The following is a 26695-nucleotide window of genomic DNA, read 5'->3' as shown; positions in this document are numbered from 1 at the left end:
GTTTATAGATGACTCATGAGAACAACAGGCAGTACATGGAGACACCATACCCACTCCCACATGTCTTACTTTAGACAACAAAGGCATGTACTAAACACGTTGTGCTCCAGCTTTTGGTGAAGCATTAGAACATGACCTGGTTCGTGAAGGGATGTGTGTGAGAGAAAATATTGTAATCTAATTTTTCTGTTAAAAATGATTATCTTCTCTTGCATATTCTCTGACACTGAAGCTAAAAAAAAATCATACTGTATTTTGTAATATTCTTATTCCCTACTGCCCCATCCTACTTTAAAGTGGGACTGAAAAATCCCTCTTTGGTATGCCAGCTAAGTCTGTTTTGTGGGGTAGAATCTTTCTAAATGGCTAACTTAATAAATCAAGCAACCAAGAACACACCTGCCTTCTACTGTGGAGCCTACAACCTACAATTAGTTTGAAGGATAGATGTGAAAACAAAATTTTATAGTCCACGTCGTTTATTTATACATATTTTACAACTTTAAAAAATCTTTTCCAGTATACAAATAATCATTTTAGTACAAGTTTGAGAGCCACATCAATTTCCATAGTAACTAATGGTCATAAACTTAATCATGAAGTTCCTGGAAGATGGATCAAATGATGAAGAAATGGGCGACCATGAACACACCCTTTAATTTCTTTTCCGAACTGGTGCTTCATTTTATAGATAAGATCCTGGACATCCTCTTGCGGTAAGTACATGGGTAGCTGTCTGGATAGGCGGACGGCTTCTCCCTATGAAAAGAAAAGCCACACATTTCATCCTTATAGGCCCTGAAGAAGAAACACACGATTCCAGTAAAATAAAAACTGATTTTCATTTTACTCAACAAATATTTAGTAAGCACCAACAATGCTGGAGACAAATTCATTGGCAACAGAAGATCCCGTGGAATTTATATTTCAATGCAGAAAATAAAAAAGCAGATTAGACAAAACATTGTGAATACCTAAGGCACACAATTAACTGGGCAAGAGCAGGGATTGTGTGAGTGGGAAGGCTTGCTCCAAGAGATGACATTTAGGCTTTTCAGTTATGTCACAGTCATGAGCAACATAAAGCATTTCAGGGACTGTAGCACTACAGGGAAGGAGACGAGATAAGGAAGTTAAACAGGAATCAGGTCACCCTCTAGGGCAGGGACAGACTAAAAGTTATTTGAACACACAGGGAAGCAGAGATTAAAACAAACAAACAAACAAACAAACAAACAAACAAAGCCTGCTAAGTGTTTCATGTCATAAAGCAGTGTGGCTGTGATGGGAAACAGGCTTTGAGGCTGACAGTCACTGTGGTGCTGGCGAGGGCTGAGAAGAGGTGCTATGGACGGTCTGCCTTTGAGGTATTTGGTAGATAGACTATGAGACCTGCAGAATCAAAGGGAATGTACTCAGGCATGGAATATAAATGTTGTTTTCAGATGCAGGAAGAGGGGTTTGGGGAATAAGAATTATAAACAAGACCAACTTCTTTTAGCACACAGAAAAATCTTGCAAGCTCAGAGATGTTACATTATAGCATTACTCTCTTAGCCACAGGTATATCACCTTTTCAGCCATTCCACCTCTTTATTCCAACAGAATCCGGTTTTCTTTCACTCTGACCTTTAACCTCTCCTTCCTCTCAGACTCACTGGAACATGTTTCCCTCACTGAGGTTGAACACGGATGAGCTATCCAGAATCCAGTGCTAGGGCTGACTTAGCAACAGTTTCTGGAGTACAAAGTGTTCAGGTTTCTCTCTCTGACCCTTGTTAACCCTTAGCTGTGGGCAAATTCTATGCTGGACAATACTAGAATCAAACAACTGTCCTGACATTACCAATAGAAATGTCAGGTCTTGAGAGCCTCAGCGACACTTGGAGATTGTCCTTTCTTTGACTGGACCGGTAGACTTGGCTTTATATCTGTTATGGTACTCAAATGCCCAAAGCCTCCCTACCCCTCCACTTAAAGCAGACAACTTCTCTTCTCTTAACCACATACATACATCAGATACATCTTCTCATTTACCTAAAAATGTTTCTTTTAGTAAGTCTTGATAGTGTACAGAAAGATTGGTGTGAATTTGAGGCCAGTATGGGCTACATAGTGAGGTCTCATCTCAAAAAAAAAAATAGTAATAATGAAAACTACCACAAAAAAACAAAGAAAAATTATTTTTTACTCTTGAACATTATGTTTCTCCTTTCAAAAAATTCTGTCACACTGGATTATTTTATTTGCCCCAACCCCTCTCTTTTGGCTTTTCCGAACAGGACTTCTCTGTGTAGCCCAGGCTATCCTAGAACTCACTTGGTAGACCAGCCTGACCTTTAATTCACAGAGTGCCCTACTTTTGTCTCTGGCTGATTGTTTTTAACTTCTCCATAACAACCATGCCTAGATATTCTAGCCTGGTACACATCAGTAAAACCATTTCAGTTCATTCTCAACTCCTTTTTTCCTCCATTATGTCTAAAACCTTATTTCTTAACCACATGTTTTTTGCTCTTAAGAAAGACTTCTCTGGGGTTCCTTGAAACTATAACTGCTGAATTGCCCTGGCAACAGGCTGGGAATTTCCACAAGACAAAGCTTCCTAGGAGCTCTAAGCACCACTGAATCCATTCTCCAGAGTCAGGTGACACACAGCATGCTTGGTATCTAAATGCCATGAACAAAAAGCCCACTTTAATACAGAAGAAAACAAAGTCCAGGTCTGTTTTGAGAATGACAGCAGTGAACCTTAATGAGACACTCAGAACTTCAGCTACAGAAGTAGTAGAGGCTGTTTCTCTAGACTTGGGCTACACTTGATGGGCTCAGAAACTTCCTCAGCCCCTTCCAGTTAGATTTTATTTTTGAGACGAGTATGCAGTCCTGACTGGCAGTAAATCCTCCTGCCTCAGTCTTCCGAGTGCTGGACATGTACACAGATATGCCATCAAACCTGGCTTGTTCTGAGTGCACCTTTCTAAATCTAATTTTATAATTCTCATTTTGGTAGATGCTACAAAGTTTTGCAAAGTGAAACTTCATTTATTCAACAACTTAGCTCCCTGTACTGAATAATTTGGATCTCTTCCTTTTGAAGTGCTTGTTCGGGGATCAGAGTCACCTCAAAATGTTTTAGATAAATAATATGGCATAAAAGTTGAACACCTTGGAAGCCACTCTGAACTTACTTACAGAATTAATAAAAAAAAAGAATGTTTCATAAGTAACCATCTCGATATGGGTCTAAGAATTGTATGACAGATCTCTGATAGTGTTTATTAGTCTACACTGTGAAACATGTTATTGAGTTTTTTAAAATAGCATTTTCTTCTTGAAAACGAACATTTTAGAAACTATTCTTTTAACCATTTACTACTGGGGTAGGTGGGCGAAACACCTTTAATCCTGGCATAGGATTAAAGACAGAAGGTAGAGAGAGGCAGGTCTCTTGTGAGTTCAAGGCCAGCCTGGTCCACAGAGTGAGTTCCAGTCAGCCAGGGCTAGGTAGTAGGACCCTGCCGGAAAAGTGAACAAAATAAAAACAAAGTTTTCTGTTTGTAGGCAGCTCCTGTGATCCAGTGAGGCATACCTCCAGATAATTTATCACTTTTCGAGGTCTACATTCATAAATCTCCTTTGCGTTTTTGTTTACTATAGCATTAAGAATTTCCTTTAGATCCATTACTCCATAGAACGGGAGGCACTTAGCCATGCCTTCTATTTCCAAGTAGTTCTCAGCACTGGAAACTCCTGAGAAGAAACAAAAACAAGCAGATGCAGAGACACAGTTAGGTCAGTTAAAATTGTATTCCAGAACACGTCTGCTGGAAACAGGCACCACTGTTAGAACACTTAACAAACACTCATCAGAATTTAATACATCAGGATAAAGTTCTGTTTCTCCATGAGAGTATAAATAATCACTTTCCAGAAGACCGCACATTAAGTCATAGGTGCTCATGACAATACATGTGCTTCCTACAATTTAATTTAATCTCGCTTCCTACCGCTCTGTTCCTCACATTTGCTCAGAATATTTACTTTGGAGAGAAAATGAAGTCCCATGATATTTATTAAAATCAAAAGGGTTTAAGCATTTTATCAACTGCTGTATTTCAAATTCTAGCCTACTGGTCTAATATTTAACTTAAAGACCTCATTATTTGAATAAAAATAGACACTCTTACCTTGTTACTATATGTTACTATAAACTTTCAGGAAATAAATAATGCTAGCATTTATTCAACAATTTAACTAAGAAAATGCTTGAAATTGGTGTTATGTATTAAGCTATTTTAGGGTAATTCAGTTGGTAGGAAATCCCCAAGAGTATACATTCCGAAGCATCTCCTTTGACATTAAGGGACAGAATGTGCTTATCCTATTTGTGTAACAGCACCTTTAATACTGTAGTAATATCATGTTGCTTAGAAGGGAAGAGTCCAGTCTTTGACTAATAGCTGTTGGTAAGCTAATACAAACTGAAGACTGCAGATCTCGGGAATGGAATGGTCTACCATCTAGTATAACCTCGGGTTTGGTCCAGCTTTCAGACCAAACAGTAGGAAAGTAACATTCTTCCTAGGGAACAACTGAGGAAAGATGAGCGGACACATCATCAAGCACTAGAAGATGAGCTACAGAGTTCACTAAGGGAGGGGATATGAGTTAGAGCACACGGGGACCTCAGGTAGGACCGGAAACCATGTGAGGAAGGCACTCAGGATTCAGCAGGCTGTAGTCCATCCTTTTAACATCTATACGGATGTGAAGAAAGGCACCTTTCATCAACTCCAGGTACAGAGAGGCAGGTGAAGAATGAAGTCACACGAATGCACACATGTATACCCCTGCCCCTAGTCTCCTTACGCAAAATTTCTAATTAAAAGATACCAGAGACCTCAAGGAAAACATCTATATGAAGACTAGAAGAAGTGAACTGGAATCAGTTCAGGTCTGAAAAAGGGGGGGGGGCTGGATGGGCAGAGTCCTAGGTTTACTGGTTGTTTGTTTTGTATATGGGGACAGGTCTCACTGCATAGCCCAAGATTGCTTTAAATTCACTATATATTCCAGGCTAGGCTAGACATGTGACACTTTTCCCACATTGGCCTCTCAAGGCATGGTAACAGGCAAGCACCCAGCTGTGCCCTGGATTTACGTTACTTCACACTTACTCCGTGAAGTTAATATACCAACTTTATGGAGAGCCATACAACAAATCCCCTAGACTCCTGAGGCAGGCTGCGTGGGTTCCAATCTTGGACCTAACACTGATTGCCCTCTGGAGCAAACTTAACTTCTTCCTACTTTACTTTTCTCATCTGTAAACTGTGGACTGCGATGCGAGCTACTCTGTAGGCTGTTAGAGGGTTGATATGTTAATTCTTTGAAGGGTACTCTGCATATAATGGTTATTCAAAATTTATTAGTTGTTGTTAATGGACAAACTGAGAAATCTGTGATCTGGACATGCAATCTCCATAAAGTGTAACGGCTGTAACCATGGAAGTAAGGCATTTATGGGAGGTATCTTTACATTGTGAATCTGAGAAAAAAATCAAGCAAAATTTGAAGTTTGGAAAACAGAATCTTTTCCCCCAAATATCCAGCTCTGTACTTTTGTACACTATTGTTATTTATTTTCTAAAATTTATTGATTGATTGATTGATTTTTACTATTGTTGTTGTTGTTGTATAGAGTTTTATCTGTATGCATGCCTGTCCACCACATGAAGGAGGACAGAAGAGGTTGTTGAATCAGAGCTGGACATATTTACGAGTTGCTCTGCGGGACCTCTGGAAGAGCAGCCGGTGCTTTTAAACGCTAAGCCATCTCTCCAGCTCCCACTTACTGTCTCCTGGGCCTCTGGGAAAGCATTCTTCTAAAAACGCTTTCCTACATTTTGGGTATGACAGTTGAGGCACTGCAGTCTTTCCACATGGTGGCCATGGAACTGGACAGAACACAAAGGGGAAGAAACAGTCATGCTGGCACAGAGGCGAAACTGTTAAACGGCAAAAGAGGTGGTCACTTTCACATATCTGCTTTACCATCCAAGAGTCTGGACAGCTAAGTTACACAAGAAGACAGCTGGGTTGCCATGTCAAAAGATAACAGAAAGTGTAGTGATCACCCGAGCACCTCTCTGAAGGAAGCCCTCCTCTGCAGTGACAACGCAGACAGTGACTTTTAGTGAAATGGAAATACACCTGAGGGCTCTGAGAGCCGGAAGCAGCTGTTGGGAAGGTTTATTTTTTTCCGTTTCAGAAAAGCCACATTATTGTTACCTGGTGTCAATCTGATCTTGAAGCCATTTGCTGTGAGACGAGGGTCACACAGGTAAACTGATCCACCGCATCTTTCCTCAACTGTCGACATTTTATGTAAAACTTCTAAATAATCAGACCCATTAAAAAGACTGAAAAAGAAAGAAATTATGGTTCTTTAAGTTACTAAACATTCAGATTGAAACAAGGAAGTTTATGGGTGTTTTGAAAGTGTTCCAATTACATGAAGTGCCGAGCCCTCTGAGAAGCACTCTGTATCCTGCTGGCATTGTCTAAGAGGCCCTCTGTAGACATAGCATTGAACTGAAGGTGCCTCAGAACAGTCATTACAGAGGAGGACCTGCCTACTGATGAGGACCAATCCTCATCTATGCAAAGGGAACGTGAGTGTCTAGCACAGTAGAGAATCAACTTAGGTACACAACACGTTATAGAATGATGCTGTATCTTCTTATAGATACATTAAAATCTTTTTGATTTTGATTTTGATTTTGCTGAGTACTCCACTGACTGTGATATTACAGAAAACACATTGGCTGTATGTCTTGCTCATCTTATCAACTCTGGAACCAATCTGAAGGCTTGTGGTAAGGATGACAGGGGAGATTCCACAGGTAAGCAGTCTGTGTTAGAACCCTGGATGCGTGGCTTACTTACTGCTTCTGTAAGGGCACCTAAGGTGACTTTTCTGAGTTTGTGATTAGCTTAGAATCTAATCATTTCTGTGAGTATAGGAAAGGATTAAGCGTAAGAATTACGCTCACACACCTTAGTGACTGAAAGGAAACATGTATGGGCAGAAACAGGATGGAGCAAAGAATGTTGGCAAAGACTGCTGAAGGCATTCGCTATGTAAATCTACTCTAGTGTATGCTTGACGGTGTCAGAGCAGGGTAATACCAAGAAAAAGCCCAGCACTCTAGCTTTTGATTACCACAGAGAAGTCATGAAGGTAGAGGAGAAAGGAGCTTGGGCCTTACTGAGTGGAGGAATGAACACTTAGAACTTCTAACATTATTTGTAAGCAACTCATAGCATCATTACTTTCGAAAAACTTCCTTAAAAATATTCCTTCAAATAAGTACCACTATGCCTACCAGAAAACCTTCAACTTTTAACATTAAACATCCCGAGTTAAAAATGTCTCTTCGCCGTACCTCTCTGTTAATACGATTGGCTTTTCTAGCGGTTCTGCAAGGAATTTATGATTCTCAAGAAGTCTTTTAAATAGCAGGGCTTCCTCCACTCTGTATGGGTTCAGCAACATGACATCTGCTCTGGATGTGACCAGCCATGCATCAGGAAACTTGAGACTGTGGATCAGGCAAATCTCATCCTTCTCCTCTAAGTCAACTTCCTTTTGTTTGTTAAAGTTCACTTTTAAGTTTTCCATAGAAAAGGGGATCTTTGTTATTTTAATATTTTCACTCTTCTTTTCATTCTGGGACTGGAAGAGCTCGTCCAGTTTTGGCTGGTTAGACAAGTCTTTCACCTTGTGTCTCTGTGTGCAGCCCCACGCACCAGTGGCTCTTAGCTTTTTCCTGCCATCTTTTAATGACACTTGTGCTTCCTGTTCAATGGCTTTCTTCATTTGGTTATTGTATCGTTCCAAGTCTTTTTTAGCCTTTTCCTCATATCTAAGAACAGAGATAAAACAGAATTAATGAGTTCATAGTGAAAAACATAACAACATAATAATCATCTAAAGTAAATTTTAACAGTAACAAGCCATTCAGTAATGACAATGAAATATGTATTAGAAACCCTCTTGTGTGCTTATGATAAACTCCAAACAGAGCACAGAATTTGGTCCCTGTAAAGCAGTCAAAAGCAAATGGGAAAGGACCTGTATTTGCATCCATGAAGGTCTGACCCAGCATTAGCAAGTGGGAGCTTTAGCTAGGAAATGGCACTTAGTAGCCTGTATCACCAGAACACAGATCCTTGCTTCCAGAACAACTTGAAATCAAGAGAAAAATCCCATGTGTGAAAGCCCTCAGGAAAACATTAAAATGCTAATGAATTGAACAGAGTTTCCATTGCTTCTGGTGGAGAAGAAACAGACCCTGGTGTCTGAGTTACATGTGGAGCTTGGTAAGCAAGCATCATGGGCTTTAATTTAAAACTTGAAGAGTACCATGTTAGGAGGAAACCCCTACACCCTAGAACTGAGTAAATCTCCTATGATTCAATGCAAGATGAACTCCCACAAGCTCAAAGGCATCTTAAATAAAAACGATCACTTTCCAGAAAGGAACAAACATCACCCACGATGTCCACTGCACGACTGAAACTCACCACTCTACAACAAAACAGAGAGTGAGAGTCATGGCCAAGGGGAAGAGGTCAGGAAAAGAGCCAGGAGTCAGATTTATAGTTAATAAAAAGTTTTGTGTGCATGTTTTAGGGCTCTAGATGAGCAACAGAAAGAGAAATAGGAAGACTAAAGGGGAGGCTCCAGTAAGAAGTGGATTTATATATATACAGAGAAGTGGGCCATCTAGAACTAAATGACAGGATCTGAAAGGGAACAGCCATTGCACAGACTTAGTTATAGACCAGAGACGGAAACAACAAAAGGCCAGCGAACCTGAGGGCAGAGCTACAGCAATGACCACTGTGAGCACAGTGACAGAAAATGGACCTGTGCACACTGAAGCACGCAGGGGCGTATGCACAAGCTTCCCGACGTGTCGAGCATTTAATGATGAGCCAACCTGTACAATTGTAATACCTTAAGACCCAAGCGGCAAGTCCAGGCAGGATCAATGCAAGTGCACCTGCCAAATACACCAGAAGCAAACTGTGAACTGAGATGAATCAGGGAGAAGAGACCAAGAAGAAGGACAATGTGATCCCTGCTGAGTGTGCAGTGTGCGGCGTTAGGCGGCAAGAGAGCCGCAGTCCACATCTACCAACCATAAATATCCTTTAAAGGGAAAATTAAACAAATGCCTTCAGATAAAACATGTTTTCTGCTAACCTGGCTGCACTCTTAAAGAATGATATAAGCACAAAAGTAATTATACCTGTGGGCCTGTAGGTTTTATGTGAGACTCTATGGTATTAACTTTACCTAAGTGCAATAACGGGGTGCCTGATGTATTCAGCAATGCACACACTAATATAAATTAGATGTTAAAATGTATTCACTTAAACCTTGAGTACCTCTGCAAGTGTTCCACAAGAAGACAGGGCAGACACAAGAAGGGCATCTCTAATCCTAATAATGTCAATGACTTTATGACATAGACCAAATCTGCAAGCTAAAGGACAGGATACCCAGTGTCATGGGCTTCTAAGAATTGTACTTTTATAACGCAGAGGTATACAAGAGCGGAGAAATGTATATACACTACCCAAACAGAAAGTGTAAGAAAACAAGAGACTGACAACATTAAATGAAGCAGATCAAAATGCTAAATTGTCAGAGATGCAGGGCTCATTAGAAAACTTAACACTCACATGTGTGTGCACCCAGTAATAGAGCTTTCAATATCAAGAGATTTGAAGCTAAATCTGAAGCAAAGTCCAGCGATATCAAGCAAAATCTCACAGCCTAAATGCAGAAATAAAGTGAGACGCATAGCTGGAGACACTGATGCCTTTCCCCTCAGTGCCACATGCAGATTTCACTTTGAGGTAAACAGGAATTCTGACTCTTTGTACGTGAACATGGATCATTCAACAGGACCGGAAATACGAGGAGCAAATTCTCAATACATGCCAACAGGTGAGTGAAAACTAACTTATTTTCTGTCCATGTTAAACTGGAACCCAAGTTTATTCATAAAAGCCTTTAAAGTCTGAAAACTAAGACAATAGTATTCACACTAGCCTCAGTATCTACCAAGTAGAGGTTGAATTAATAAACCTTATTATTCTTATAAAATTAAACATTATTACTTAAAATGGTGTGTCTTGGAAATATTGTTAGAAGTTAGAAGTATCGTATAGTTTTATTTATTTGAAGTTTAAATACTGGCAACTGACCTGGATTCCTGAGATCTCTCAGACACTGAGCCACCAACCAGGCAGCATACATCATCTGAGATGAGGCCCCTGACACGAATACAGCAGAGGACTGCCTGGTCTGGCCTCAGTCAGAAAACACGCACTTAACCCTTGAGAGATTTGAGGCCCCAGGAAATGGGGAGGCCTGGTGGGGTGGGAGTGGTAGGGTGGGACGTCCTCTTGGAGGTGGGGGGAGGTATGGGAGGGAGTTGGGGGGGTGCAGACTGGGAGAAGGAGGAAGTCTAGACTGTAAAAAAAAGGATTAAAAAATAAAAATAAATACATTTTTAAAAAGTTTAGTAATTAAATAAAGCTGTTTTTTTTTTAATTAGGTTTTAAATTTGGGCCTAGGGAACTAAGATTATTTCAGGTCTGGTAGGAAGCTGGCTTAGATTCTACAGAACGTTATTTGATTTGTATACTGTACAGTTAGACTGTGAACCAACAGAGCAGGACATGGTATACAGTCCATGCTCAGAACATGCTTCTGAATACAGAAACGCTACACATTAGTTGGAGAAGATTGTGATTAAGGTCTGCGTCACTGTAAACTAGATAAACATTAGTCATCATTCGCCTTTCATATTCATATTCTTGAAAATTATTTTCTTCCACTTATTCCTAAAACACGAACATATGGGTTAGTTATACAAAGCACATGGTCTTTAATAGTTTACTTTCACAGGCACTAGAAATAAGTATATTTTTAGCACTGAGACCTCAGAACTCCAGACTTTTCCTATGGGATGGAAAATGAGTTCAAGATAAAGGTCATTTTTATAATTAATTATAATGTGCAAATTTTCACATATGGTACTAATCTTTTGATTTATTCAAGAAGTCAATTTAATGAGTTCTTTTGGAAACATAAAAAAGTTATGTCCAAAATAATACTAGGTAAATGTTAAGTAATAACAGATGTTACCTTTGTATTTAATGCCATTAAGGGGCTTAGCAACTTAAATGGAAAATATTCGCCCCGTTTGACTAAGCAGTCAATCAAAGGATGTTTCTGAGACAAAAGGCTACATTTAATTATAAAGTTTACTTAACATTTTCAGCAACATCTGAATTACATTATTTAGTTATTTTAAGTAGGAATATATTTATGTATTGCAAATGAAAGCTCAAATTAACACCAACTGATAAGGGCTCCTTCCTCTCCCAAGTGGTAGGGAGGTGCATGGCGCACACCTGGATTCTGGCCCTCTAGAGTAAATGAGAGAAAAACAAGAGGTCATAAGAATCAGAAAGGACCTAAGTATTCCCTACCCCACATCTGTCCTACTTTCTCAGCCAGGACTGAGATTCTGGCTAATCCTGGGGCTTGCACAACTATCCTCAACCTCGCCACCACCCCTTTCCCACCTTTCTTCATCACACTCTCACGTTCTGCCCAAGTCGTACTGTCTTCCTTGGCAATATCATGTTCCTTCTCATGTGATAATTCCCTAAAAACTTTCTGGTCTTATAGAAGGAAGCAATTTTCCTGTATATCAGACAACTGGTAAGTGTTTTCACAACTCTCTGTATTGTCCTTATGAAAGGCACTAATTCTATTATGAAGGTCGCGGAGGGCAACTAAGAGGCCCACAACTCACAATGTGCGGGGAGTGAGACTTTGTAGGACTCAGTCCTAAATGGGATGTCTATGCAGATGAGACCTAAAGACAGTCAGAGCCAGAGGTAATGGATGATTCTAAGGAAACAGCGTCGTCTTCCAGACACAGCACGACTGATGCATACATGAAGTCACAGACTGTGGCAGCATGCACAGGGCCTATAAGGTTCAAGACAGATGGGGTCCAAGAACTGAGAAGGTGCCATGGACACAGTTGCTTATTCTTAACTAAGTAGCTATCTCCCACTCACATCTGCTTGCAAAGGAAAAAAAAATTAGTTTTCTCCAATGGTGCCTCACTGGGTATATTAACTACATTTCAGGTAGGCCCCATGCCCAGCAGTAGATGATCACTGCAAAAGGATCTCAAGGGCATTTTTTGATCTTATTAGTCTTTTCTGAGTGTTTATTTTAGGTTTTGGTTTTGTGTCTTTGTAATGTATGTGTTTCTTGATTCTTTGTATTTTAAAGAGTGAGAGCACAGCAAGAGCTAGAGAGAACAAGAGAGCAAGAGAGCGCAAGAAACTGAGAGAAAGGGAGAAAGGAAGTGGCTGGGTGAGGTTGGCTGGGTAGGTAGGTAGGGAGGAGCAGGGAAAGGGGAAACAATCATCAGAATATATTGTATAAAGTGTTTTTCAATTAAAAAACTCATAAAATTCTGTGATTGCTACAGGACAAACTGCAGACTATATACTATTTATGAGTAGACAATTAATGTTATTTTTAACTGAAGTGACCAGCCAGAGTACAGGCTATCCTTAACAAGTTATTTCCTAAATGGAGGAAGGGAATGGAAAGGAGAAAGGAAATGCCAAAATGAACTGAAGCATTGTAGAAGGGGCTGACTCTTCCTACGGAGATGGAAGAGAGGGCGGGCCTTAGAGAGGAGGGCGGGCCTTAGAGAGGAGGGCGGGCCTTAGAGAGGGAGGCAGGCGCTCTGCCTTTGTACTACCATGGATGACAGCCTGAGGAGGGGCAGTCAGGCAGTACCTTTGTGACAGTGAGGATGGAGGCCAGAGACTTATGGAAGGCATGCAGGTGCTCTGCCACTGAGATGCATACCAGATCTACTCTTGTAACACATCTATTCTTTGCAGAATTGAGGAGAAGAGGAAACTTCAAAATGAAAGCTGGAGAAGATTTGACAACCATGGATTCAATCCAGTGGATCACAGTCCAAGGAGCCCTGGCCTTGAAATGAAACATTTTGTTTTTTTAAAAAAGCATCTGTGTGTCTGATTCTAAGAGATCAGTACTTTCTTGGCACATTTCTGTCTCTGACATCCAAGTCAACTGAACTGACGTAGAACAAATGAAAACTGCCATTTATAACACAAACGGCTTAACAATCCCCATTACGCTAACAGAGAAGTCACTCTGAGTGTGGGACATTGCCCTGAGCTCTAATAGCCATGATCTCAATTACTCCTCGCAACAGTGACAGACCACAGCACACCTTTATTGACAGCCAGCAAAGAATGACTATCACAGGTCCCAGGCGTAGTTTCTGAGGTCTGCCCTAAATGGATTCCACAACACTGCTAAAGAAAAATGTAGATGAAGCTTACTAGCCATAATGCTAACTAATAATCTGACAGCTTGACTCATTGGCCATCATCTTTATTAGGGCTGAGACTGCTTGCAAGTGAGACTCAAGAGCCAACATGCTGTCGACGTCCTCCCCTGAGAGGAAGGAGTAGAAAGGTCACCCAGCTCTGCTTCCTTCACCTTTCAGGAAGCTGTATGCAATTCTGACTCAACTGCATATGACATCATGGAGGTACTAAAGTAGACAGAGGGTGCTAACTGAGGGGCCTCTATCTGTACAGCTATGCTGGTCATGACTTTTTACTGGTACAGCTGATTTGGGGTCACTGAGCCTCCTGTAAGCAAACCCACATCCATGCTCTTTGGTTAAGCCCAATAAACTTACTGGTTCCCCAAGCTGGACTAAGCTGGACTCTGGTGGATCTGTACATTGTTTGTCTTGGGTGCTTTGTAAGGAAGGGGTACAAGTTTGTTCACATCTCCCAAGGGAAAAGTTCCCACAAGAAACTATGCCCATTAGATTGTTCTGGGACATAAGCTTAGATCTGAAGATACAGGTAATATTTTAATCGGATCAAACCACTTACTTACATACCCCAAACACCCACAACATTTTACAAACTGACAATAAAATTTAGATGCTACAATATAGGTGGTAATACACTAATTTGGTTCTAAAACTCCAGCACAATCTTTTGTACTGTGCATGCCTTTTTAGAGACCAATTTAACAGGGAGAAACAACCAAGTTTTTACAAAATACACTATCACTTCAACTGCTCTAATGCAAAAGCTTGAAAAAATCCCGCTCCAGTGAAGCTCTTTAACATAAATTAAAAGAAAGGAATAAGAGAGTGGAGAGTCAGACTGAGGTGGAAGCAGTAAAGGCTTCTTCCAAATAATCAGGGAGACAGAACACAACAAACATTTTCAAAACAAAAATAAAAAAATAATACCCCACTATCCAAAATAATAATGAAAAAATGATATCCAAAAAGACTTCAGTTAAGCTAAAGAATCATTTTCTGTTTTCTTCCTAAATGTGGTTTTTAAGGCTTTGAACCCGTAAGTCAGACAGAAGGAAGACAGCTGAGTATCTGGGCACACGTGCTCTGGAGACCTACTTGTGTTTTTCCTCTTCACTCAGTGTCTCCCACTGTGCTTTAATTTGTGCTGTCACATCCTCCAAACCAGTCTTGGGATTCTCTGCGAGGAACTGAGTGCGGTGGTCTTGAATGAACAGGGCACAGGCTGACATGGGCTTCTTGACTGCTCGACTGCTAATTAAGTCATAGGCTGTAAGCTGCCCAGGCCTGTTATCAATAACATTTGATGTTCTGCTACCAGGACCAACACTGAGATTCTCTGGTTCAGGGTTTGGGTGACTATTAGTCACTTTACATGATAAGCTCTTTTGTGGCACTAAAATTTTCACAGGTTCGATATTCTCTCCCATTGAATTAAACACATTTCCCTTGCTCCAGTCGTCTGCACAGATTTCCAGAGCTTTCTCAGGAAGTGTTTTTTTTCCATCTTCCCCATTTTCTCCTGTACCACTCCTGCCATTTTCTCCTTGGATATGCTCAATAGAATCTGCAGAATGAGTCTCACTGTGTTTACTCTGATTAGCCTCTGATGATAAATTATTCCTAGGGATATTTTGAAACGTGTCCTTATTAATGTGAGAATATTCACCACTAAAATGACCATCACAGTGACCTATATTTATCTGTTCGTTTAAATGATGGTCAGTGTTTTTTCTAGATTCATCATTTTGGAAGGGAATAGCCAAAGTATCAGCATTTGGGTATTTATTTCCGGATGATTCCATTTTATTAAAAAGCACATCTGTTTCTGTTGTTTCACTAATGACAACATTAGCTGAGGAAACATCTACTCTGTTATTTTCATAAGACTCTGTAGTGGGTAGTGGTCCATAACAGGTCATCAGCAGATTTTCAAGAGCAATTAAAACAGATTCCTAAAAATACAAATGAACAAATATTAGGAGGGAGACTGTGAAAAGGCACAATAACCAAAATAATAACAAAAATTAAACAACCAAGTCGTTTTAAGAAGGGAACAGTTGGGACTGCATACAGTTTTAGCATAATTACATACTGAACTTTATTTGAAAAAGATTACCTTATTCTGTAATAGCACTTGACTTTTATCTGGTGTTAGATTTATATCCACCTCAGCTGAAGGAACATCAATTTTCAGAAAGAAAATGGGGTACAAGCGGGTAGATTCCTTTAGGCACTTCAGGTTATAATAATGTCGGATTAACTAGAAATATATGCGATGAACAAAAGACAGAAATATCTTGTTACTGCCAGCTTTAAATAAGAACTCTAGCTCCAGGGATCTGATTCCCTCATCTGGCCCCCATAGGCACCAGGCACGTGCTACAGACAGACTTGCAGAACAAATATCCATACATATAAAAGAAAATTTAGAAAAAGAAAAACCCATTTAAAATATATGAAATTCCTAATCCAAGGGGTATTTTTTTCTTTCTGGAAGTGATTAATTACCTTTAGTATATCTTTTTGATGTACTGGTCGACTATTAATAAAGATGAAACTTCTCTCTGGGGTTGAAAGACTTGTGGAATTGTGGTCTGCATCATGCTTTGGAAATAATCCACGTAGGTGAATCTACAATTGTAATACACAAGTATAGAAGGTGTAACTTCAACAATAAAGTTCTAGTAGTCTGATTATATACAGTGTATTAGAAAGTATACAAAATAACACATGAGACTTATAACTTTAGGTCATATACATGCTGGTAAGCATGCCTTGAGAATTAATGTTGATAAACTACCGAAGAGTACTAAACCAGTAAGAGAAAATCTTATTAATGGCCCTTGCTTCACATTTTTAACTATCAGGACAAATACCCTTACCTTGTTTTATTTTAAAATGTCTTTCCTCATAACGTTGACTTCAACCCCTTTCCCTTACTGGCTGTTTGTCTTTTTCTCTTCAACTATTATTTCCCATGAAAAACAGCCATTTCTTTGTTTTTAATAATTTGAAGCTAATTGTACTGTGTTTTCATTGCTGTGTTTAAGAAAAAAATTCTTTACAGTGAATTAACCCCTTCATGTCTAAATACTGGTTGTATACAAGTTACTATTATGATTGCTCATGGAACTTCCCCACAGATTTGTGATTATTTACACACCTACTTTTCTTTAGTCTACAAATAATCAAGAGGAGGAAGAAACTGAAGGGTACCAGAAGGAAAGAGTGGTTTAAGGGATTAGAAGGCAGAATGTGTACCTGCTTCTATCTTGAGCTAATTAACATGACACAGAAAATTGTTAAGGATTTCATTCATAGTCCCCTTCTTCCCACTTTGCATTCATAGTGTGTGTGTGTGTGTGTGTGTGTGTGTGTGTGTGTGTGTGTGTGTGTGTGTGTGTGTGCAGATAATCTTATATGAAATAACTCAAACTTGATGTGCTATGAACCCAATGAGCAACTCTAATGGTAAACGTTAAGCTTAGGGTAAGGAGTAAGGTGCTATTTATAGCCAAGCAGTAACCATGACACTTGGTAACAACACAACCCGTAGGCTGTCACCTATGTCTATGGCCAGCCCTGCTCTTGCGAGTAAGTGCTTAAGGAGATGTAATACCAATTTAGAACACTAATACCAATTTTAGAACACTAAGTGCATTACTGTCACAGTGCCAACGTGTACCAATTTGGAAAAATAAATTAATAAATCTGGATAATCCATTACAAGATGATACCACTTAATTAACTGTAAAACTTCACAGCATTTATAAATGGCTGTATAATTTACCATGTAACATGAGACTCTTCTTTAAGCACCTGCTGGGTACCAGGAGAGTCTGCTTAGCCTCTGGAGGACTTACTGAGTGTTTGGATTAAAGAAAAGACATAGATGAGGAGAGAAAAGAGAGAAGAAAAGTGCCCCTGGTGCCCTAAAATGAAGGAGACCAGAGCCAGGGATTTCCTTTCATACACTCTGGTTGCAACGGTGTAACTATGAGACACTGAGCTTTAAAAATGAAGGCAATCTTAGAAAATAACAAACCACATTAAAGTTACATGGGAGAGTCAAGCAGGCATGGTGCATACAATGTTATATAAATTAAATATCAGGTTACTTCATAAAAAAAGAGCAATAAACCCCCAAATCAGTTCCATAAGGAAACAATCTGATAGACTTTATGAGATTCTGTACCTCAACCTTAACCTAAAAAGAAAAATTCCCCTAAACACAATAAATTCCATCCTTTCAGCGGCTTCTCAAGTAGACCTCTTTCCTCTCCTCTGTCTCCTGTACACACGAGTCTCTGCCAGGCATGGCGGGGCACACCTTCAGTGCAATCAGGAGGGCGGAGTTTTGACACCAGCCTAATGTTCACAGCAGTGAAGCAAGTTCCAGGCCATTGGAGCTACTTAGGGAGACCCTGCCTCAAAGAACAACAAACACCCAATAAACTGTCTTCCCTCTCAATAGCTAATGCAAGTCTTTTTTTTTTTTCTTTTGATTATGCAGGCCTGACATCAACAACGCCTTTAAGCGGCTTCCTCCTAAATGAACTGACTCCCTCCCTCTTCTGTGTCATGTCCTCCTCAGCATGATTACTGTGTTCTTTCATTTACTTTTACCCTTTAAGGACGATGGTCCCTAAATTCCATCTTTAGGCCTCTTCTGCTCTGTAGTTAATCTGAATAATTTCAGTCTCATCCCTAGTTCCAATAGCTACCCACCACTGATACTAATATAGCAAAGTTGTAGTTATTTCTTGCATCAACTAGCTGCCACAAAATAAATTCACCACATTAAAATGTTGTAAGATATGTTACTTAGTTTTTACCCCACTGTCCAACTGGCAACTTTTGTATTCTTTACCATACTAGAGAGTCATAGTCTGTCAGACAAACCTATTCTTTAATTAGAACAATGTAAGCCTGACTGATCTACTTACCCTTGTGTCCCTCTCTTTCCAGTAAAGCTCTATAATATCATACGAACATATCTAAATTACATATAAATACTAAAGGAGTCATTTAAATACTCTGTGGTCAAGACAGTAGAACAAGTTCATGTGGAAGTCCCTTCTCAAAAATGTAAACTACATCGAGGTGATTAAAAACCAATGTTTAATTTCAAAAGAACTATCAGCATAAACGACAGACAAAGGTTAAATTGTATGTGCAAACTGCATAATGGGGAATGCTGGCTGGAGGATGAGGCCTTACATGGTAATATCAGAGACAAGACGCCTCGTTTGGAAATTAAAATCTAGCAGAAGACTGAAATCAATCTTTCCACTTGGAACATGGAGCTCACATAACACCTCCCTGGAAGAAAACAAAATGACTTACATACTGTGACCACTGTCAATGGCTGCTTGCCATGTCACAGGAAGAATAAAGTCAACACCAGGCGAGGTCATGCTGCAGTCAGGGAGGAGTCTGGGAATTCTGGCAGGATGAGGCAGGAACTACTGAGGTAACACCTGGTTTCACACTGGGACTAGGGAAGAGGTGGGCGCTGTACTACAGGACAGAGTGCAAGCATGGAGAACAAGACAGAACAACACAAACAAACCGTGTCCCCGATCTGCTACATTAAAGTTTCTAGCCACATAAAATAGTGGAGAATAAAACTCCTCTTTCAGAAAAATTGAAATGACAGAACCTCGGAAATGACTCTGGAATTGAGTGTTGTAGCATGGAATTTAAACCAAGCAAATAGCACCAATTGTATCAGAAAATAAGCGAGCAAGCAGGATGGCTCTGAATAAAGCTTAAAAAAATGAAAATATATTCCAAGTTCTGAAAAAATACAGTTTGAGGAATAAAAATCAGGTAGTAATAAGACATTCCCTCACCTTGGAGTAGAGCTAAAAGTATCAATGAGAAGACAGATGTCAAGAAGGACAACCTGACAACCTATCAAAAGATGTCACACCAGGGGCTCATATGGCACCATCACCCATAACAAAGATTCTTCCTAGAACCAAAGACCTACAAAGGAGACCCTTATCACAAAGAAAAGAGATATATAGATACTCTGTATTCAATGTTCCCAATGGCCAACAACCTGTCATTCCAGTCCAAAAGGGAAAACAGGATGGGCAAATATTACAATCAAAGATAAGTTCTGGGGGACAGAATAAAGAGAGAGGTCATAGCCAGTAGCAGTGGGGGAAAATAGGATTGATTTTGACCAAGAATGAGAAAACACTCACGGAAACTCTGACATTAGAAGAGTCAAGAATAGAGCCAGAGTATGGTGTGCTGACGGACGGCTGGTGGAGCAGAAACACAGCAGCATGACACAAAGCAAGAATAGCAGAGATCTGACTGCGATTACTTCCAGACATTCCAACATTAGCAGACATTCTTCAGCCCTTGAGCTAGAACATTGTTAACACATGTATTATACATTCTTCCATACAAAAATAAGCATGTGAAGAGAAAGCAAAATTCCTATTGTCTATGAGAGATTACCAGAAGTCTTTACATAAATTGGTCTGCAAAACCAAGGGAAAAGAAAACAAACAAACAAAAAATCCAAAAATAAAATTTAAAAAATTATCTGGTAATGTCTCAAAACAGAGTGAAAAATTTACTTACTGCAGGGGTGACTCATGTGAATCCCAGTCACATATCTAATCACAGGTAGTAAATGTCTAGACAACTGCTTTCCACACTTGAGTGTAAGGATTGGGTAAGAGTATAGATCTGCCTTAGTTGATCTAAGAACAGGCCTTTGACACTAATCCTAACAACTTCCATGCAATATCCAACACTCTTAGCCTACAGATCCTATCAGGATATCTGAAGTATCTAGAATATGAGCACACACACAAACAACCAAGTCCCAGGAAAATAAGGGAACCAAGGACAATTCAGATTTACCCAGGCTATTCCAACTCACCTACTATAAGCATCATGCACTAGAGAGCCAACAGGCTTAAAGTGTTCAGACAAATAGCAACGAATAAAGGGTCTCTTGTCTAAAGAAACTACATAGTGACAATGTATCATAAATCAATTACAATTAATTCAACTTTGTCTTTGAAATTAAAATAAAGGAAGGCAGGAAGAGAGAATGGAAGATCCCATGTGGACCTGATGGTGATGGATAAGTAGATTATGGATAGTTGGGTAGGGGGATGGATGGATAAGCAGATGATAGAGAGACAGGCAGGTAAGGATCACTCAACACAAACCTGATAGTCAACAGCAGGCATGAAGACACACTCCCAATTAAAATTTCCACAGAGCAAAAACACAGAGAATCAGGAGTATGGAACAAAAGGAAAATGGAGAGGGAACCAGAGATTTACAGTAACAAGACCTTCTAAGCAAAACAAAGCTTATCTCCAATGAAATAAAAATTGTTTAAGGAGCAAATACTTTAAAAACAAAACTTTATTCAGGGTTTTGAAAACACACACACACACACATACACACACACACACACACACACACACAAAGAAGCTATAAAAACATTTAAATAAAAATACTTTTAGAAGCTGAACTTGCCTTCTTATGTAATCAATACGAGTTTGAAGATATAGAGACATAGCGAGAATTACAGAACACATAGGAAGAGGGAAACAGTGAAAATAAGAGGAGGGTGGGTGAGACACAGAGAGAGAAACAGAGAGACGAGAGAGACAGAGGAGAGATAGGCGGGGGTGGGGGGACTGATAATGGGTAGAAGTATAAATCCTATGTGGCTAAGGAAAATGTGTCTCCAGATTGAAAGCATTATGTCCTTGGCACAGCAGTGAAACATAAATGATTATTATAAAACTTACAAGTAGGGGAAGTGGTGGGCAGATAGAAGGGGCAAACACTACTAAGAGGATATGAAAAAAGCCATATGGAAACAATTGTTCTATTAACTTATTTAAAACTTAATCTAAAATATAATCTTTGAAAGGAGACGCCCTCCATGGACATGGGTGATGTTTCCCAGAGGTCATGTATTATTAAAGTGTACCAGCTTTGGGACACCTTTCTACTGGTCAGGGAGGCCCCAGAGGCACCTGAACAACACGAATTATGCGGATTGTTCTGGGTTGCCCACCAGAATTCAGTGGTTATGATCCCAGGGCATAAAAATTAAGTTAGAGCTGAGCTACAAATTTCTTCCCTATTGTCCAGCTGCCATGGCGCCAGAATTGCTACATAGGTCGGGGTAGGGGTATTATTAACAGTCTTACTAAGCTGTGAATACTGCTAGCTATAACGATAACTTCAGAGGCAAGTGGTAAGATGGCAGAGCTGGAATTGAGGCAAGCAACCATTTTCTGATTATGTTTGAGGTCTGTTCTGTAAGAGGAAACTCATGCCTTGCTCTGTTAACCTGCTTAAGGGCCCTTGACTGGGAAATCATAGCAAAACTACTACAGTTTTGCTAAAAGGCCATGCTGTCAAACAGCTTTCTAATACTGTTTGTACTCCTGGATTGTGCTATATCTAGACATCAAAGAAGTTTACTACAGTGGGGTGTTAATGCAAAACTCCACAAAAACGACAAGAGTAAGTGCTGGTGTGGCGTTGGGCCTAAATGAAACTGCTGTTACACCCCACCAAGGCTCAGGGGCCATTACATAAGAGGAGGCAAAAAGAATGTCAGAATGAATACATGAAAAGGGGAGACAAAAAGACAAGTTCACTAACCATTAGAACCTTAGGAAACATAAGCGTTTACATGCAGTAGAACACATAAAACACAAATGAGGGGAAAACAACTCGAGTTTTGAGTAGCTGGTGGGAATATAACAAAGGACAATATATTCCATTAGTGGAGTGGGAAGATTCTCATTTGTGTGGCATAACAGAGAAAATGCTGGATCCCTAAGGGGAAATGCAAGCCTGGTGTAGGACCAGGCTTCGTACTGATTTGGTATACTTACAATCAATGTTTAGAGCAAAGGTGGAAACAGACAAGCACACAACATGTAACAAAACCCCAGGGCTGGGAACAGAAGGCCCGCCACTGGTGTGATGTGCTAGGTTAGACCCTGAGCTCTGAGAAAGAAAACTACATATGAAATATGTTAAAGCCAGGACTGGCAGCCCAAGCCTGCAACTGCAGATCCTAAAAGGATGGGGTAGGAGGACTGTAAGTTCAATACTACAGAGTTTAAACCTATGCTGGGCAACATAGCGAGACATGACTGAAAAATAAAAATGGGGGTGAGTGTGGGGGAAGGACTCAGAACATAGCTCAGTGTAATAGTGTCTGTCGCAAACACCAGGCTCCAGGTTCAATGCCCAGGACTATGTGTATATGTATGGATATGAATATGTGCACACGTGTGCACACACAGACACACACAGACACATAAACACAGACAAATATACACAGATACATACACACATACACATGTACACACAGACACAGACACACACACAAACACCCATACAGACACCCACACAGACACACATACACACACACACACACACGCACACACACACAGCTGATGAAATTATGAAGGAGGAGCAAGTTAAGTTAGGTGGCATCATTTGGCAGTACAGAGCTAAATGTCCTATCTAAATCTGAAAGACCAACAGAAGGCAACCTGGGCATATATTCACAATCAGAAAGAGAAATAAAGGATAAATAATATCTACGTTTTTTTTTGTTCTATAATGTAAAGAGAAAATTCTGAATTGAAAAATCATTTTTCAAAAAAAATCAACGTAAATAAAAAGGTAACCAAGGCCCCGAAGGTTGGCTTCGCATTCTGCTGCTTGCCTTACAACACTTCTTACCACCAGTGAGAGTTTTGAAAGGTGAGCATTGCTGTTTACCTGAGAGTCTTCACAGTACCGCTCAACAGACTCCATGTTGCCCATGACAGCAGTTCCCAGAACCGACATTAGAGCCATCCTGTGATCTGGAACTCTACTTTTCTGCCAAATAACTGCCTAGGGACAAGGAAACATAGATGTGTTGTGGTACAATTAAGGTTTATATGAATTTGAAAACTTACAGCGTTTACATATTGAGCATTTACCCTCACTGTTTTCTGTGTCATTCAGAAGGAACTCAGGAACTATGGTCTAAAAGAACAAACTCTGGTTCTACATTTTTAGCTGTACATGCAGAAATGTATAACCTTATCAAGCCCCAGTCCTTTCCTTAAAATTTCACAAAATATTCTCCCTCTAACTCTTAGAATACATACTTCAAGGTATATTTACAATTAAGGTTTCTCCCTGGCCTCCCAGAATTGACAGCAATGCTATAAGATTATTGTAAATAGTTAGACTGTGAAGAGTTTGAAAGCAAAATGCACTTTAAAATGATGTTTTCGGGTACTTTTAATAAACAGAGAACTTATAATTGACTGAATCTCACATAAATAAATGCTACCTAGATCCATTTTACATGCTACATATTGCACATTGTAGGTAGATCAAGAGACATAATCAAGAGACTAGAACAAAGGTTGCTGTGTCCAATTAGAGTTGAAAACACTTGAGAAATTGTCAGTATAGAAAACATTCACCCGTCCCACAAATAGTCACTCAGTCTCTTGCATGTCCTGATGAAAATATTTGAAGAACCTAAGAGAAAACATTATCAGCATCCTGGGGACAAGAAGAGGGGTAGGGAACAGGAAAGGTCACAGCGAATGAAGAGGAGAGACAGGACAGTGTCATGCACAGAAGAGTCTTCTATAGCAAGCAGTTCCTCCGAGGCAACCAAGATGCGACCACCATATTAAACAGTCAGGAGATTGGCCACAGTTCTAAAAGTACAAGCAGGTCCAAATGGCAGTAATTTGGGTAGTGGTCAAATAATAGGCTTGTGCATCTCTCTTAGGAGCTCTGAGTGATGTCTACTGGAAGCAGAGGGGTGACAAACTTGGCCTCCTGGCAGAGGGGTACACTGTACTGGCAAGTTGGTGTGGAGGCCTGAGGCATGTAAGTTCATCATGTGTGTGTGTGTGTGTGTGTGTGTGTGTGTGTGTGTGTGTGTGTGAATGCACATGTGTGCTTGCTTGATGTAGTCTTTCATTTGTTTATGCCATCCAGAAAAACAGAACCAGTATCAGAAAAAGAAGTTGTTAATAAACCAGGCTGCTAAAACCATGTAAATAGGGGCTGGGGATTTAGCTCAGTGGTAGAGCGCTTGCCTAGGAAGCACAAGGCCCTGGGTTCGGTCCCCAGCTCCGAAAAAAAAAGACCAAAAAAAAAAAAAAACATGTAAATAAATTTTGCTTCGTAATCCAATGTAGAACTTTGACAACTCAATAAACCTGTACACTCTTTGGGAATTTTCTTTTTCTTCTGAAAATTGTTAAAAATGAAGGGAGAAGTCTACTACACATGGCGTCGGGATATACAAAGACAAGGAGGAAAAGAGAAAGGGAAAGAGAGGAGGAGTGAACCAAGCTGTGTACCAAAACAAGTCAGTCAGGAGTCCTTAGCAAAGGCCAGGGACCCATGTGGTCAGACCATCCTCCTGGTATTATGCACAGTAAAAGCAGAAGGGAAGGATGTGCTCGTCTGGACTCTCAAAGAAAAACCATACAGCAGACAAATGACTCAAGAGTATAAGGAAGGACCTGAGTGCATTCCAAGAGTTCTACTTACACGGTCGGATAATTACAACTAAGGCACCTCTGATCCATAAACTTAGGTATATTTTCATAATCATTCTGGATGTCTATTATCTTGAATAAATCAAAGCTCAAAGAAACCAACTTTCTTAAAGAAACAGACATTCAGTCATGGAACCAATTCTATTCCCCCTCCCTCCCTTTTGTCTCTAAACCTATTTTTTCATATTCCAACATTTATTTTCTAGTCAAAGAAAGCAGTAATTTAGGAACCAACTTGGATTTAAGGAGTTACAAAGAATCCTTCGAACAGCAAAGTGTTTGACTGACAAATGCATTTTTTGATAATTACCATGAGGCCATGTGATGTCCTGTGGAATTTCCAATTACTGTTTAAATTAATTTATAAAATAAATACAGGCAACACATTGCTGACTGATGGAACAATACACACAAAAGCATGACGGTACAGAGTAGGCTGGAAATAAAGTTAAATGTCCAAGAGCAAAACTGAACGGCTAACCACAGCATGACACATTTACTGTTTCTTGTACATAATACTGGAAAAATCAATTAAGGACAAAACATACTCAGACATGGTTGTTTTGCAAGAGTGATTTAGTGAGATCTGAAGTTAGAAAAACAAACACAAACCACTGTTACAGTATTTATCCAAGGCAGAGAGTCCCAGCTCTCTGACAGTGAGCATGAGAAATGAGTAAAGTTCATTCATAAAATGCTCCCTGAGGTCTCTGGGAACTGTGGTTTCTGTTGGACTAGCTGTGGTATAGTTACTTTCCATTCTTGAAAATGTGGTTGACTACAAGCCCAGAAAAACATTTACAAAAGAATTATACTTCTAGTTTACCCATTTATTCATTTACTTATTGATTGTAAGGCAATTCCCTTGTAAGCTGTGACATTAAAACTGAGATAACAGAACCAACATACCAGTAGGAGGAAAAAAGACAGTGAAGTAAACTGAAGGATTTGAAAGAGATGTTATATGATGTGATGATTTCAAGTGTCGAAGGAAGTATTGGGGAGTCTTTCCGGACTTTGTCCTGAGAGGATGAAATGTCAGGAATCCTACACAGCAAACAGTACTGACTAGAACAGGTTTGTCGGGAAAGGAAAAATGATGCACTCAGTTTGTACAATGCTGTGTCCCTCATATCAAGGGCAGCGCTGAATTTCGTGGATGATCCACAAGGCAGTGGTTCTCAACCTGTGGGCCATGTCCCTTTTGAAAGATCATTCTAAGACCCCTGGAAAACACAGATATTTACATTACAATTCCTAACAGTAGCAAAATTACAGTTATGAAGTAGTGTCGAACATAGTTTTTATGGTTGGAGGGACACCACGACATGAGGAACTGTATTTAGTGGTCACAGCATTAGAAGGGTTGAAAACCAGTGCTCTAAGGAATTATCTATTGAGTTTTCTGGGGAAAGCACCCTGTTGGAGCTACAATTACCTGTGTCTTCACTGGTTAACACGCGGGTTCCCTGCACTGGCTGCACCTGCTGACAAGTACAGACTTTGCTATGTTGTTCGAGGAAATCTGAAGCGACCTTTGCTCCCTTCAAGTAGAACAGTTTTATGGCGCGATAGTTTGTTACACAGCCT

General features: G+C 39.9%; 1 protein-coding gene across 13 annotated transcripts in view; it reads right to left on the bottom strand.

Moving 5' to 3' along the window:
* Positions 1 to 461: 461 nt before the first annotated feature.
* Positions 462 to 26695, bottom strand: part of Pms1 (PMS1 homolog 1, mismatch repair system component) — an 85409-nt gene continuing 59175 nt past the window's right edge. For all 13 annotated transcript variants that reach the window (XM_087567189.1, XM_087567193.1, XM_087567187.1 and 10 more), the window contains 8 exon segments: positions 23307 to 23423; positions 16014 to 16136; positions 15622 to 15765; positions 14601 to 15457; positions 7452 to 7931; positions 6295 to 6425; positions 3593 to 3753; positions 462 to 759 (listed from right to left, as the gene is read on the bottom strand). In XM_087567189.1, coding sequence (XP_087423315.1) covers positions 595 to 759; positions 3593 to 3753; positions 6295 to 6425; positions 7452 to 7931; positions 14601 to 15457; positions 15622 to 15765; positions 16014 to 16136; positions 23307 to 23423 — 2178 coding nt within the window. In that variant the 3' untranslated portion in view covers positions 462 to 594.

Source organism: Rattus norvegicus, chromosome 9, assembly GCF_021556685.1.
Source record: "Rattus norvegicus strain SHRSP/BbbUtx chromosome 9, alternate assembly SHRSP_T2T, whole genome shotgun sequence".
Taxonomy (NCBI): domain Eukaryota; kingdom Metazoa; phylum Chordata; class Mammalia; order Rodentia; family Muridae; genus Rattus; species Rattus norvegicus.
Note: the sequence above shows the minus strand (reverse complement) of the source record. Positions and strands in the feature narration are given on the sequence as shown.